The 14,994-nt window shown below is 40.9% G+C and overlaps 1 protein-coding gene across 2 annotated transcripts in view; it reads left to right on the forward strand.

The window, feature by feature from the left end:
- Positions 1–14,994, forward strand: part of LOC101169031 (liprin-alpha-4) — a 72,205-nt gene that overhangs the window by 35,925 nt on the left and 21,286 nt on the right. For both annotated transcript variants that reach the window (XM_023955234.1, XM_023955235.1), the window contains exons 3-5: positions 13,351–13,452; positions 13,558–13,722; positions 14,174–14,248. In XM_023955234.1, coding sequence (XP_023811002.1) covers positions 13,351–13,452; positions 13,558–13,722; positions 14,174–14,248 — 342 coding nt within the window. The remainder of the gene's footprint in view (positions 1–13,350; positions 13,453–13,557; positions 13,723–14,173; positions 14,249–14,994) is intronic.

A 14,994-nucleotide genomic window follows, 5' to 3' on the forward strand; every position in this document is an offset into this window, starting at 1 on the left:
CCTGGAAAGGGTTGTTCATGCATTCATCTTTTCCAGACTGGACTATTGTAACTCCCTTTATTCCGGGATCGACCAGTCTCTCCTCCACCGTCTTCAGCTGGTCCAGAACTCCGCTGCCCGACTTCTAACGGGGACCAGACGGCGTGATCATATCACACCAATACTGCGCTCTCTGCACTGGCTGCCTGTTTCTTTTAGAATTGATTTTAAAATCTTACTCCTGGTTTTTAAATGTTTAAATGGTCTGGCACCTCCTTATCTTTCTGAGCTCCTGCAGAGCCATTGTCCTCGTAGAGCTCTGCGATCTGTAGACCAGATGCTCTTAGAGGTTCCAAGGACTCGACTGGTGACCAAGGGGGACAGAGCGTTTTCAGTGGTTGCTCCCAAACTCTGGAATCGTCTCCCCCTGTCTATGAGATCTGCCAGATCCTTAAACGATTTTAAATCTCTGCTAAAAACTCATCTTTTTACATTGGCTTTTAACACCAGAGAGAATGATAATTAGACAGTTTTTTTTTGTTTTGTTTTTTTGTGTGTTTTCTTTTATTGATGATTTTATTATCATTTTACTGTGTTTCTTTGAATTTTACCTATGGTTTTAGTGTAGTTATACGTGTGCAGCACTTTGGATGTCTGGAAGATGTGAAAGTGCTATACAAATAAAGATTTGATTGATTGATTGATTGATTGATAGGTTGTACGACAGGTAAACCCAGTACTGTAGACGTTCAAATCTTACTTTGCCTCGACCAACTTTTGAAGGTTGTTGAGCTGGATAGAGTAAACAATCACTTTGTTTTGGCCGTGCAGAATCCATTGGGTGACGTCAGAATATCTGATGAACTGATGTACGTGTTCTGCATGGCCGCATTACTTGGTAGCAATTTAGCAGAGAAAATTACCCCTTGTTCATTGTTGTATACTCGGTAAATGCAACATCTAGTTTTCAGTTCCAGCAGCGAGATTTCTTCAGTGGCTTTAATCTTTATTCATTTAAAGACAATACTGTAAACCCATGTCTACCCCTGGGAACATCGTGAATGACTGGAAGAAATGTATAATGCCATGTTTGCATTTTCAGCCTCTCCCCTCTCTGCTTGAGTCACATATTTTTCATCTCATTCCCTCCTCCCACCAGAGGACACCCGCAGAGACGCTGCTTGACCTCACTGTTCTCCTCCTCTGCCAGATATCTATTTATGCTTGTTCAGCCCTCAGATTTATCAATTTACTTACCTCTATTATGAAGGCTTTTTCTTTTAGATTATTGTGGAAAGGATATTGTAAGGCCTCAATCACAACTACTCTTATGGGTGGATATGGGCTGGTTGTAGGGGAAACCTGCACGGGGCACACTAGTGGTCTGCATAAAATATCAAGGACGTGGACTGCTCAGTGAGCCCGTAGAGCGAAAATATTCATAGACTCTTTTTATTAGGACATGCTGCAGGTGACAGGTCATAGTGAGGAAGTGGGTGAAATGCAGGCATTTCGAAAGAATTTTTTATTTTTGAAAAGAGTTTAGTAATTTAGGAAACCAGAGTGTAGTTTGTGATTTCTATCTCTCCCCCTGTGGTTACGTGTCTCTTCTCTTGAATGCATGAGAAGGGCACACATGCATTACCGGCACACCCCATGCGTTCGGGTTTTGCATGCGGTCAGTAAGGGGCCAGTACGCCCACCTTAAGCCTCAGTCACATGTACTGTGCTTTGGGTTTTTGGGTGATCCGGGCACTTTGAGGGTTGTAAGGAGGTGCGGTCTCATCTTAAAGGGAGAGCAGATGTGTCTTCCAGTTCTCTTAGGGTGGCTTGTGCAACCACCCTAAAGGATGTCATGAAAATGGAACGTACCATTGTCGTGCTTGTGGTAAGTGAAACGAAAAGTATTTGTAAGGATAATGTAAGTTACACGCACTTATTACATGGGGGTAATGCTGTCGTATGGTGTCTTTACACCATGCTTTAGCCATTTGTGAGGTGTGCAAACTGGTACAAATGCTCTACGCATGCAGGTAAGTGCCCGTAAGATGCTTGTAATGTGACCACACAAATTGCCCTCGATTGTCAAATTGTCGAATTTCTGACAGTCAGGCCGGGCACAAGGCAAGCCCAAGGAGTGCACACTTATAACAGCACTAATGGGTTTGGGGGAGGATTTAATTCAATTCAAGTCAATTTTATTTATATAGCCCAAATTCACAACAACAGTCATCTCGATGGGCTTCGTATCGGTAATTGAAAAAGTTACACATAAAATCAAAAGGATCATAAATACATAGAATTCAATAGGAAAATACTCAATTGAACTAACAAACTGACTATGCTAAACTGGACATCCCTGCCCTTAGACCCCCCTTTGCGGTAAGGAAGGTAACTCCTAAAAAAAAACGGATTCCGGAAAAAATTAAGAAACCTCAGGGGTGCCCACATGAAGGAGGGATCCTCCCCCAGGACGGACAGGCGATTTACCAGAACTCATAGAGAAGAATTATCTTATCTAACTCTACAACTACATATTTACAGTCAAGCAGACAAGCTTTATCCAGATGGAATTGGGGGGACAGTCGGGGTTAAGATATTTGTACGACACGCCTGCATTTCACAGACTTTATCCTTTCTTATCCTCATGTGTTGCTGAAGTGTTTACTACCTGACGCCTGCAACATGTCGTAGAAGAAGCTGTGCATGAACATGTTGAACATGATCCTTTTGAGTTCATGTTCATGTTTACTTCGAAGACAATCGAGACGACTGTTGTTGTGATTTTTTGGGCTATACAAATAAAAATAAATTGAATGTTTGCCTTACGGGCTCACCGGGTTGTCTGTGATGTTAACATTTCCTGTGGACCAGATTTGCCCATTTTTCACCTGCAGACAGCCCATATCCACCCATAAGGACAACTAACTTCTATAGTTTGGCAGAAGGGCACCGTAAGACAGCATCCAGCGTCCGCCATAAGTGCGTGTAACTTACATTATCCTTACAAACACTTTGCACCTGCGCTTTCCTTAAGATACAGCCGCATCTCTCTACAACCCTCCATGGGCTCCGGACAACCCAAAAACCAGAAAGCACTGTACGGGTGCATGTGACTAAGGCTTTACTTATGTCCTCCACTTGTGGAATTTTTTTAACTTAGATGAAATACATTTTTTTTACTGACGGGGAAGCAAATGAGAGCACGCTGGGGGATGCATTGTTTGCCCAGACAGGGAGAACAGTTTTCAAAAAGTTCTCTAAGAATTAAACAGAAAAACAGTTCGCTCACGGAGAACAAACTATAAGAGAATACAGGCAGCAGTACAAATAGATGTTTTCTCAGCAGTCTTGGTGTCACAGTCACACTGTGAGGTTGTAGATTATCCTAACTGCGCTGACAAAACAGCCATCAAGTGGGGACATGGAAAAGAAAAGTCTTATACATTCATCTCTCCAAAGTGTCCATAAATCCAGCTCAGAAATACATGATTACAGTGCAGAACTGTCACCTGCAGTGCCAGCTTGTTTTCTGAGCTGATAGTCACTTACAATTCTCAAATATCAGCTTTCAAGAACAGAAATAGGGAATTCTGAAACTCAATATATCACCTTTAAGTAGCGACCTGTCCACGGTGTACCCGGCTTCTCCTAACTCAGTGACAGTAATAGGCCCTGGCCACACTGCAACCCTCAACAAGATGAAGAGGAAATAGAAAATCAATAGATGAGCGTTCCCTTTAAGGTAGGGCAGGAATTGCTGGTCAATAGAACAGCCAGGAGGATATTCAATCTAGTCTTTCAGTTTTATTTTTAATATATATTCATTTACCGTGGCCATGTTTCACATCTAAACACTTACTAGCGATTAGAGTCAGGGAAGCCTTTGCAGATCAGTACAGAAACTCTGCTTTTAAAATCTAGTTGTTGTTTTTTTTCAAATAAAGTAAAATAAACATCAACACCCGTTTCTCTTTACCATCCACAAAAAAATCCAGAAACAAACAACTGCGACTTTTTACAACTGAGTTGCAGCATTTTAGTATTTATAAGAGATCGGAAATTTCAGAAATAACATCCCAGTTTTTTTTTCTCTGACTGTGGCAGCCCACAGAAATGAATATACGAACATTGACAGTCTGATAGGTTTCCTCAGTGATCACAACAATACCATAATCAGAGCAGTCATTCAAGCCTTCTTCAGTTAGTCTGCACCGACATTTAGATATGATCATGCATTTGAGAGAAGAGAAACGTAACCACAGGGGGAGAGTTAAAGCAGAAATAACAGATAACAAATCACAATAATGCATGTAACAGCATCTAAATAGCTCTCGAGCATATCAGCTGTCTGGATTTATCAAGGAAAACTCTTAATTCCAAGTCTTTAATCTTGTTAACCAAGCCAATTAACAAGGGAAAATTCCCAGATCTTTGGTTCTGGTCTTATGAACTATATATTTATAAAAATAGATTAAAAATGTGTGTCTGTTATCAGGAACAAATGGGCATTTTTGCCATGGATTTATAAACTTGCTTTTCCTCTGACACTTACTCTTCCACAGCTGCTAGATAACAAACAAGGAGTAGCTAAAAAGATTTTAAGATTATTTTATTAGTTTACAAATCGAGCGGCTAGGTGTCTCAGTTGGCTGAGTGCAGGAGTGGCACATGGAAGAACGGGGTTCGTTTCCCAGGGGGAACAATGAGCTGAATCCAGTGTGGGTCCTTAGGCAAGACCTTTCAAGCTACTGCCCACCTATGTAGCAACCATTGACACTATATGAGAACTGGACTGGGCGATCTCTCCCCCCTTGCATTCCAAACAGGAAGTGCCTGCTGCCTCCAAGAGGCCAAAATCCCAGACTTCTATAAATAAATAAACAGCTATTATTCAGTCATTGTATTTGTCAGTAAACCCATTCATTAACATGTTCTTGTTAAACATGTTTTTTTTCATCACAGTTTTTCTTTAGTGCAAGTTATTCAAGTTATATACTGACCAATCAAATGCCTCAGTAGTTTGGTCCTGGCCCCCACCTCAGTGTTTAACAGATTCCCAGAGGACGCTTTCAGTGGAAGGGATGTGGACTCCTGATTGGTGACAGTAGTTGCCATAGAAACGTGATTCAGAATCACTGTCATCTGACTTCAACAATGTCCGCATCAAAAAATGGCCACTGAATTAGGCAGCATTTTGCTGGAGCCGGAAGTTAAGCATTTTCTGTGGGTGACGTCATTCTCTTATAAAGTCAATAGTAACCACAAGGGGGCCCAGCCCTGTGCCGGCCCCCAGCCCGGACAAAATACAGGGTTGTGCCGGTGTGGGTACCGGATGTTCTCGGGTTGCCGGATGTTCTCGGGGTCCTTCGGGGTCCTTCAACCAATGGTGACGTCACACTATTTGATTGGCTGTAAGTTGCCACGACCAATGAGTTAACGTTGCTAAGTTTTTTTTAAAACTTTATTGACAATTGCGGTATCATACATTAACAATGACATTAACGTTAACAACGAACAATAACAATGTAATGAATATTGCTTCGAAGATCAGTCACCATTGCCAAACATAACATATTAACATAGAAAATAAAGAATAGAGGGGAAAAAAAGAAACAATGAACATAACACACAAATAAATAAAAACATAAGTAAAATAAAATAAAGGAACATAGAAAAAATCTAAATAGTCTAATACTAGTTAAGTTAGGCGTACTCGTGAAGTTTGAATTTCTGAACAAAACTAAGCAATTTCAAGCCATTCTTCTTTTCATATAATGAAGCGATTGAAAGTAAAAACAGAGCTCTTGAAATGTTATAAAAAGTGGTTTGGTCTTCAAAACTTGACCTCACCAAGATGGCGGTGCTCTTCTCCCATGAGGAACTACGTGATGTCTCCTCTAGTGATATAACTCATTGGAAGGACCCCGAAGGACCCCGAGAACATCCGGCAACCCGAGAACATCCGGTACCCACACCGGACAGGGGATCCTGTGGAAGCTGATTTGCTTTGGCTAAGGGGATGTGCAGAAAGGTAAACAACAACATTATTGGTTTACAAATGTCATATTGGAATTGGACCTTAATTTTTACCAGAAAGGCTTTTTGTTTATGACCCCTCAGGTCGTCAGGTTTTCCTCAGGATCAGGACAAATAACCCACAGCCAGGTCAGATTCTAGTGGAACAGCCTGCATGAAGATGTGAAGACTTCATCACATCTTTTTCACTTAGCTGTTAAGAAATTTTTACATTTCCTCAAGTTTTTATTTGAGTTTATGGACTGCTTTTCCCTGCTTGTAGAATGCTGTTGGGGGACTTTTCTTATGAATGCTATTTTTACCATTATTTTGATTGTGTATGCATTTATTTTGTGAAAAGCACAATGAGCTCGCGTTTGCTCGGATCTCAGCACACACAAAAGCCCAAACAGAAATGCTTTTATTTTAATCTTAACTGAGAAAAAAATTCAAAGCTGTGCAATATGCATATCGCAAAAGATGCCGAAAATCACAATAAATAGTTACTTTAAATGTGCTAAAATTATGGTAGCTTGAAGTATTTACAGAATCAAAAAAATCCCTTTATGCATTTGACCAATCTGATGGAGCCCTTTTATGTTAGATGTTGTTCTCCTATGAGGACGAGTGTCATTTAGGGTATAATTTAAGTTATTTTGACTCTTATTTAAATTAAACTACAGTGAACTAAAGATTATGTTTTGCTATTTGTTCATATATCGCAAGTTATATCGGCATCGCAAAATTGATCACTAATATCACATCTTGCGAGTTTTCCTTATATCATGCAACCCTATAATAAACTAACTCTTTAATGCCAAAAAGCTACAATGGAGTTGCTCCAGAGCCCCACGTTGAAGACCCCTGGCTCAGATCGTGGATATCCAAAAAGCTGCTCATCGTTTCTGAGGGTACTGATCATCGATATTCTCATCCTGTTTAAAGTCAAGATGGAAAACTTCTGATACAGCTCAAGTACCAACCTCTGTGCATAATGCAAAAACATGTGAATCCACACTCACAACAAGCCAGCCTCTTTTCAACTCTGCTTGTGTGAAAGAGAGGCACAATTTTTCTATTTCTTTTTGTTTTTATGTGACTGAATTCCAACCTTTTCTCCTCTCTCTCATAGACACTCATTCTCACACAGCATTTTTCCTTTTTTCATCCTTTAATCCCAAACTGCTTAAGGAGGGAAAGGAGAGAAAATCCCCTTACAATGTCGGGGCTCAGCAGTGTTTGGTAGCTGCTTCCTATCTCACTCTGGAGGCAGCAGCATTCCTGCAGATGCACCAGAACCTTCTCTGTGCTTTGTTTGGTTTACTCCCTGACAGATGTCAAGGTTATGTCAACGAGCCACGCTGAGTTTGACTCTTCAAAAGCCATCCTGAGATTTTTGCAGAGAGGCTGGCTTGCATAGTGCTCAGCGTGTCAAAAGAAAGGAAAAAGCAAAGGCTGGGGATGCTGTCAAAACCCTGGACAGTCTTCTTCTTCTTTCTCTTTCGGCTTTTCCCATCAGGGGTCGCCACAGCGAATCATCCTTTTCCACCTCATTCTATCATGAACATCTTCTATCCTAACATTAGCCAACTTCATGTCCTCTGTCAAGACATCCATGTATCTCCTCTTTGGCCGTCCTCTTGCCCTCCTGCCAGGCAGCTCCATCTCCAACATCCTTCTACCAATATATCCACTATCCCTCCTCTGAACATGTCCAAACCATCTTAGTCTGGCTTCTCTGACTTTGTCGCTAACACAGGCAACATGAGCCGTCCCTCTGATGTATTCGTTCCTTATCCTGTCTAACCTGGTCACTCCTAAGGACAACCTCAACATCTTCATCTCCGCTACCTCCATCTCAGCCTCTTGTCTCTGTCTCACTGCTACCGTCTCCAACCCATAGAGCAGAGCTGGTCTCACCACTGTCTTGTACACCTTTCCTTTGAGTCTTGCTGACACTCTTCTGTCACACAACACTCCTGACACTTTCCTCCAACCGCTCCAACCTGCCTGCACTCGCCTCTTCACCTCTTTTCCACACTCCCCATCACACTGAACTGTTGACCCCAAGTACTTAAACTCCTGCACCTTCTTCACCTCAGCCCCCTGTAACCTAACGCTTCTACCTTGATCCCTCTCATTCAGACACATGTATTCTGTCTTACTATGACTGACCTTCATGCCTCTTCTTTCCAGAGCAAACCTCCACCTCTCTAGCTGTTCCTCCACCTGCTCTCTACTCTCACTGCAGATTACAATGTCATCCGCAAACATCATTGTCCAGGGAGATTCCTGTCTTACCTCGTCTGTCAGCCTGTCCATCAGCATAGCAAACAAAAAAGGACTCAAAGCTGATCCTTGGTGTAGTCCCACCTCCACCTTGAACTCCTCTGTCTGACCTACAGCACATCTCACCACCGTCATACTTCTCTCATACATGTCCTGAACTACTCTGACATACTTCTCTGCCACTCCAGACGACCTCATACAGTACCACAGCTCCTCCCTCGGCACCCTGTCATACGCCTTCTCTAAATCTACGAACACACAATGCAGCTCCTTCTGACCTTCTCTGTACTTTTCCATCAACATTCTCAAAGCAAAAATGGCATCAGTGGTGCTCTTACGGGGCATGAAACCATACTGCTGCTCACAAATCTCCACCTCTTTCCTAAGCCTGGCTTCTACTACTCTTTCCCACAGCTTCATTGTGTGGCTCATCAACTTTATTCCTCTATAGTTGCTGCAGTTCTGCGTGTCACCCTTGTTCTTAAAGATCGGAACCAGAACGCTTCTCCTCCATTCCTCAGGCATCTTCTCACTCTCTAGAATCCTATTGAACAACCTCGTTAGAAATTCCACTGCTGTCTCTCCTAAGCACTTCCATACCTCCACAGGTACGTCATCAGGACCAACGGCCTTTCCGCTCTTCATCCTTTTCAGAGCCTTCCTAACCTCATCCTTTCCAATCTCTGCTACTTCCTGCTCCACATCAACCACATCTTCCTCCCTTCTTTCCCTGTCATTTTCCACGTTCATCAGCTCCTGAAAATACTCCTTCCATCTTTTTTGTATACTCTCCTGGGTTGTTAGCACCTTTCCGTCTCTGTCCTTAATCACCCTTATCTGTTGCACGTCCTTCCCATCTCTGTCTCTCTGTCTGGCTAGCCTGTACAAGTCCTTCTTTCCTTCCTTTGTGTCTAGCCTGTCATATAGCTCATCGTAAGCTTTCTGTTTGGCCTTTGCCACCTCTCTTTTCACTCTACGCTGCGCTTCCTTGTACTCCTGTCTACCTTCCTCAGTCCTTTCTACATCCCACTTCCTTTTAGCCAACCTCTTCCTCTGGACGCAGTCCTGTACTTCCTCATTCCACCACCAAGTGTCTTTACCGTCTTTCCTCTTTCCAGATGACACACCTAGCACCTTCCTACCTGTTTCCCTGATAATCTCTGCTGTAGTTTCCCAGTCATCTGGAAGCTCATCCTGACCACCCAGGACCTGTCTCAACTTCTGCCTAAATTCCTCACAAGTTTCTTCATTCTGTAGCTTCCACCACTTGGTCTTCTTTTCTGTTTTCCCTCTCTTCTTCTTCCTGGCCTCCAGAGTCATCTTACACACCACCATGCGGTGCTGTCTGGCTACACTCTCTCCTACCACCACTTTGCAGTCAATAACCTCTCTCAAATGACCTCGTCTACATAGGATGTAGTCCACCTGAGTACTCCTACCTCCACTTCTGTATGTCACTCTATGTTCCTCTCTCCCTGGACAGTCTTCTATGACACACTAAACAAAATCTTTTTTATTACTTTTCTGGACAGATGTTGATGCATTTTATTGAAGACATTACGTTTTTTGGTTTTAAGACAACTTGTTTCCTTACATCATGATTGTCTTTTATGTTGATGCAGAAAGAGATGAGGTGATAAAACAATGATGTAAATAAATGCAGGTTACATGTGTGCATTTCAGCCATTTCTGTAGGGGCGACAGTGGCTCAGGTGGTTGAGCGGGTCGTCCAATGATCGAAGGGTTGGCGGTTCGATCCCCGCTCCCACCAGCCAAAATGTCGTTGTGTCCTTGGGCAAGACACTTCACCCTCCTTGCCTCCAGTGTGGCCCCACTGGTGTGTGAATGCGCATGATTGATCCCGGTGATGGTCAGAGGGGCCGTAGGCGCGAAATGGCAGCCACGCCTCTGTCAGTCTGCCCCAGGGCAGCTGTGGCTACAACAGTAGCTTACCATCACCAAGTATGAATGAGGAGTGAATGAATAATGGACATAATGTAAGCGCTTTGGGTGTCTTGAAAAGCGCAGATAAATCCAATCCATTATTATTATTATTATAATCACCCTTCCCGTCATCTATCTATTACACTTGCTCTGGATTCACATGAATTGAATAAATAAGTACTCAAAAATGCAATTTTAAGCCTAATTTTCTTTATGTATCTCCCCCATCATCAAAAAAAGTACCACAAGAATAAAAACCAAATACATGATTTTGAGTGAGTCTTTAAATTTTTAACACCAAATCTTTTCAAGTGTTTTTGGGTGTAAGCCTTTTATACGCGTTTGAAGAAGAGCAGAATCCCAACTATTGGGTGTTATGTTGTCTTTGTGTGGCTCGTATGTTTGGGTGGATTCAAGATAATTACAGTTAGCATAAAATATTCAGTTCCTATATGAACTTATGATTAATAGAAGTTTAAAATGAATAAAAGCATCGAAGTATCTTATGGTAGCTTTTCAAAATAAAAAACCTTAAGCTCTTTTCCAACATAAAGTTGCAAAAATATAAGTTTACTTCTTAAAGAATGAAAATATATTGTTCCCCAGCACATGTATAATATTATTTGCTTGCTTTTTAAATGTTGGTGAGGAAGGCTGGTGTACAAGTCATTAGTTCTTGCCTGTAACATTTTTTCCACATTTTTAGAGGTAGGAGATATCATGTTTTAATATTGATGAGGTAATGTATATTTTTCCATTTCATCTTTTTCTTGATGGCCCTATGTCTAGAAGTTTTTAAATATTTAGAACAGGCAGGGGCATCACATCTGGCATGGCAAGACTTTTAAAATATTGGAAATGAGAATTTCTCACTGAAGACTCAAGTATTCTTTTCTTAGGATGATTGTTTCTTAGGCTCCAGTTTTGTTGCAGCTTAGAAAAGCTGACATTTTACTCTTTAGATTGGTCGGAAGGGGCTGAGTAAGACTTGCAGGGTGCTTCACAATTTTAAAATATTGCCTTGTGTCTAAGCAAATGTTTATCTTTAAGTGCTTCAAGATTTCTGCAAGACAAAAACAGAGCAAGCAGTTTTTAATGTTTTGGATTTTTTTTGTGACAAGAGTGCTGCAGGCAAAACCTCTGAGTACTAATCTCGAGCACTACTGAATATCAGTTTCAGAGTCTCACTTTGTGGACATTCAAGCTCTGCTAAGGAGGAGATTTTGTCTTTAAATGTCCAAAAAGCCTCCCTGCACACAAATAAATTCCCCAACAAAGTGATTCAGCTTTGCTTTGATGGACTAGTTTATTACAGAGTTGTCAGCTTCATAAACTGTAAGGAAACAAGCAAACAACTGATAAAAGCTTCCACTGCTCTATTCTTTCAACCTGTTAAAGTTAATGGGGCAACCTATTAACAATTCCCAAGGAGCATTAAATGTCTATCAATATGTGGTTTGTGAAGGTATGTAAAGGATACTGCCCTTCTAAGCAGCATACTAGAACTCTGTAGTTCTACAGTATTAAATGTTTTTATTTATTTATTTTGAACCGATAAAATTAAAAAATAAACTAAAAATAAAATAACAATCAATTATGGTCAAAAATGTTTTAAAAAAGAAAATGAAAAAAAAAAATCAATGAATCCATATGTCTAAAGGTCTGTTTAACACTCTGAAATGCACTGGTGAAATTAGCCTTTGTTTTTTGTTTTTTCTTACAGTATCTTACTAGATTGATTGATTTAAATGTTCTAAATTTCTCTCAGAGCTGTCAGACATTCATGCAGCTTCACTTCAAGGAATACTTACTCAACTTTTGTCTCCAAAAGTGACAGTAATGACTTGTAATAAGGTTTTCAACTTCCTTGCATAAGTCGCACATGGACATTTGTATGCTTAAAGAACAAAACGTTTCCCATATCAATTATTGAATCAACTTTAGGAAATCATCTTAAAGCAGTTCTCAGATTTGTTTCTATGACATAAAAATGTCACAAATGACACAGATAAGCAAAATACAAAAAAACAATAATCCACCATTCTGGGTGTGAACTGCATGCTACCTTTGGGTGAATCCAGGCCATCTTAAGCATTATTTTTTCCAGGAGCTGCAGTATTCATGCAATACCAGATCATTGTTATTTTAGCTGAAAATCAATGTCAATTTTTTTCTTACTAGTTGCAAAATGTTGCAGTTCAGGAAGAAACTGACTTATATTAAATGGTGTATACTTGTATAGTGCTTTTCTACTATATGTGCTTTTACAGTCACTGACCCATTCACCCAGTCACGCACACATTCACACACTAGTGGCCACTCTGCTGCCAAACACAGGTGCCTGCCTACCACCAGAGGCAAGGTGGGGTTCAGTGTCCAAGGCGGGAATTGAACCTGCAACCTTACGATCATGGGTTGACCGCCCTGCCGCTGCCCCACAGCCGCCCGTATTAACTCTTACATTTACCTTTTATTATTAAGTATCATTGCCTGATAAATTATGATAATTATTATTAAAATATACATTTTTGTTTTTAGAGATTTAAGAAATAATACCCTAAATCACGAAGTCTGTGCTTTTTTGTGGTTTTGTGTTGTAACGCTCAAAACCACTGCTTTTCATTTACAGACTAAAGAATTTTTCTAAAAAAATAAAAATAAGACAAGATATGATAGGAATCTCAATTCCTAAAATCAATTTATCCTGTGGCTGTGTTATGGTAGAATCCCTCCATGCCCAGGAGGAAAAGTTGGCATCGTTGGCATCGTCAGGTCCCCCCCCCAGTGGCACACATATAAATGCAGATCAAATTCTGCGGTGCAATTCTGGACCCCGCTAGGTTGTGGAGTGTGCTTCCTCCAAGATTGTCTTATCGCAGGTTCACAGGAAACACTTTATCTCTCACAGGTACAGACTCTCCAGACTTTGTCTTACTAGCCTAAACTGTCATTTATTTAAGTTTGGCCTGTTGTCAAAGGCAGATAAAACCCCTCAAACTCATCATGGAAGATGCTTTATTGCTCTCAGGCCACAAAATAAACTGACCACATCCTGGTGTAGCCAAAATGTTGATCCCTGAGCTTATTGACCTGTGTGTGGGTGTCTTTGTCTCTGTGTAGGAGTTTGCTACTCTGACAAAGGAACTAAACATATGCCGGGAGCAGCTGCTGGAAAAAGAGGAGGAGATATCTGAGCTGAAAGCTGAGAGGAATAACACCAGGGTATGTGTATGCATGCATCTATGCAAATGTGCAGCCACGCTGATGAAAAAATGCATCATGTTTGAATTGAATATCTGGTTTGGTGGTGCTTGTATGGCGCTGCAGCTGTTGCTGGAGCACCTGGAGTGTCTGGTGTCGCGTCACGAGCGCAGTTTGAGGATGACGGTGGTGAAACGACAGGCACCCCCACCATCTGGAGTCTCCAGCGAGGTGGAGGTCCTCAAAGCTCTGAAGTCACTGTTTGAACACCACAAGGCTCTGGATGAAAAGGTTAGCTTACGCTCCCCATGTCTCAAGTCGGCTCTCGCGAATAAATTGAGAGGAAACATCTGCCTCATTGGGGAGTTTCAATACGTTGCATTTCCATCATGTACACAATTCTGTGTCCATGTTTGTTCTCTAACGGCAAAGAACGGCTGTCCTCCTTCACTGTTTAATTGGGAACTAGTCAATTTTCTTGTTTGTTTTCTGGCTGATAGGTTGTTAATGAAGCTCATTACTCTCTTAGTGTCAGCGTAAAAGCTCTCCAAAGAGTTTTAAAAGTAAAGCGAATGGAGAAAGTGAGCAGAGGACTGTTTACAGAAAGACATTATTGTATTTATGCCTTTGAAAGGAAGCCAAATGAAGCGACAGATGCGTTGAAAACATGCAGAACATAGTTGTTATTCTCCCAGTGCTCTTGACAGCACATAGTGTCAAACGTCCCCCTTGTGTTTGTCAGGTTCGGGAAAGACTTCGGGTTGCTCTGGAGAGGGTGGCCACCCTAGAGGGACAGTTAGCAGCTGCCACACAAGAGGTGAGGTATTTGTCTGCATTTATATCTCTATATGGTAAATTCCACATCTGCTGGACTACCTGGAGTCTTTGGGTAATCTGCTGGATTCTTTAAAAGCAGATGTTCTCAACCTGTGTGTGCACCAATCATCATAAAAATGATGTCCAAATACACAATATTAAAAACAAAAATGCCAAGAAACAAATTAAAAAAAAACAAAATAAAACTTTGATGTGCTGCACACTCATTCATATCAATTTGTCATCTTTCATTCTCTTCCATTCGATCTAAATGTGTTTTTCACATTTAGCTTTATCTTGCAGGCTTGAAAGAGTCGTTGTTTTCATCTTCCTGACCTCTTTTCATAAATGATGAATGGCTACTTGGCTCTGAAACAATGATTGATGAATGCATGGTAGCCCTTTACTACTATTTTTATAAGATAACACTTTTTTATGAAAAAGACTAATAACAATTTACTGTACTATGTTTTGCCGCACAAAGTATCCTACATTTTCAAATTCCCGTGTAGTTTTGTCACCTCTGTAATTTAGCTTTAGTCATTTTCAAACCATAAAGTTAACCAAATTTAACTGGTTATAGTTTTTAGAAGACAAATCGCTCAATGAAGTGAGGTTTACAGTTTTTATCAGTGTGTTTTTTAGTTGTACTTTTGCAAAAATATAAAGTATTTAAAAATATACTGGTGAAAAAGGTTTTTTAAGCAAAAATAAAATAAAATGAATGTTTTTGTTGCCTAATATACA

The sequence above is a fragment of the Oryzias latipes genome, chromosome 5 (genome assembly GCF_002234675.1).
Source record: "Oryzias latipes chromosome 5, ASM223467v1".
In the NCBI taxonomy this organism is placed as follows: Eukaryota; Metazoa; Chordata; class Actinopteri; order Beloniformes; family Adrianichthyidae; genus Oryzias; species Oryzias latipes.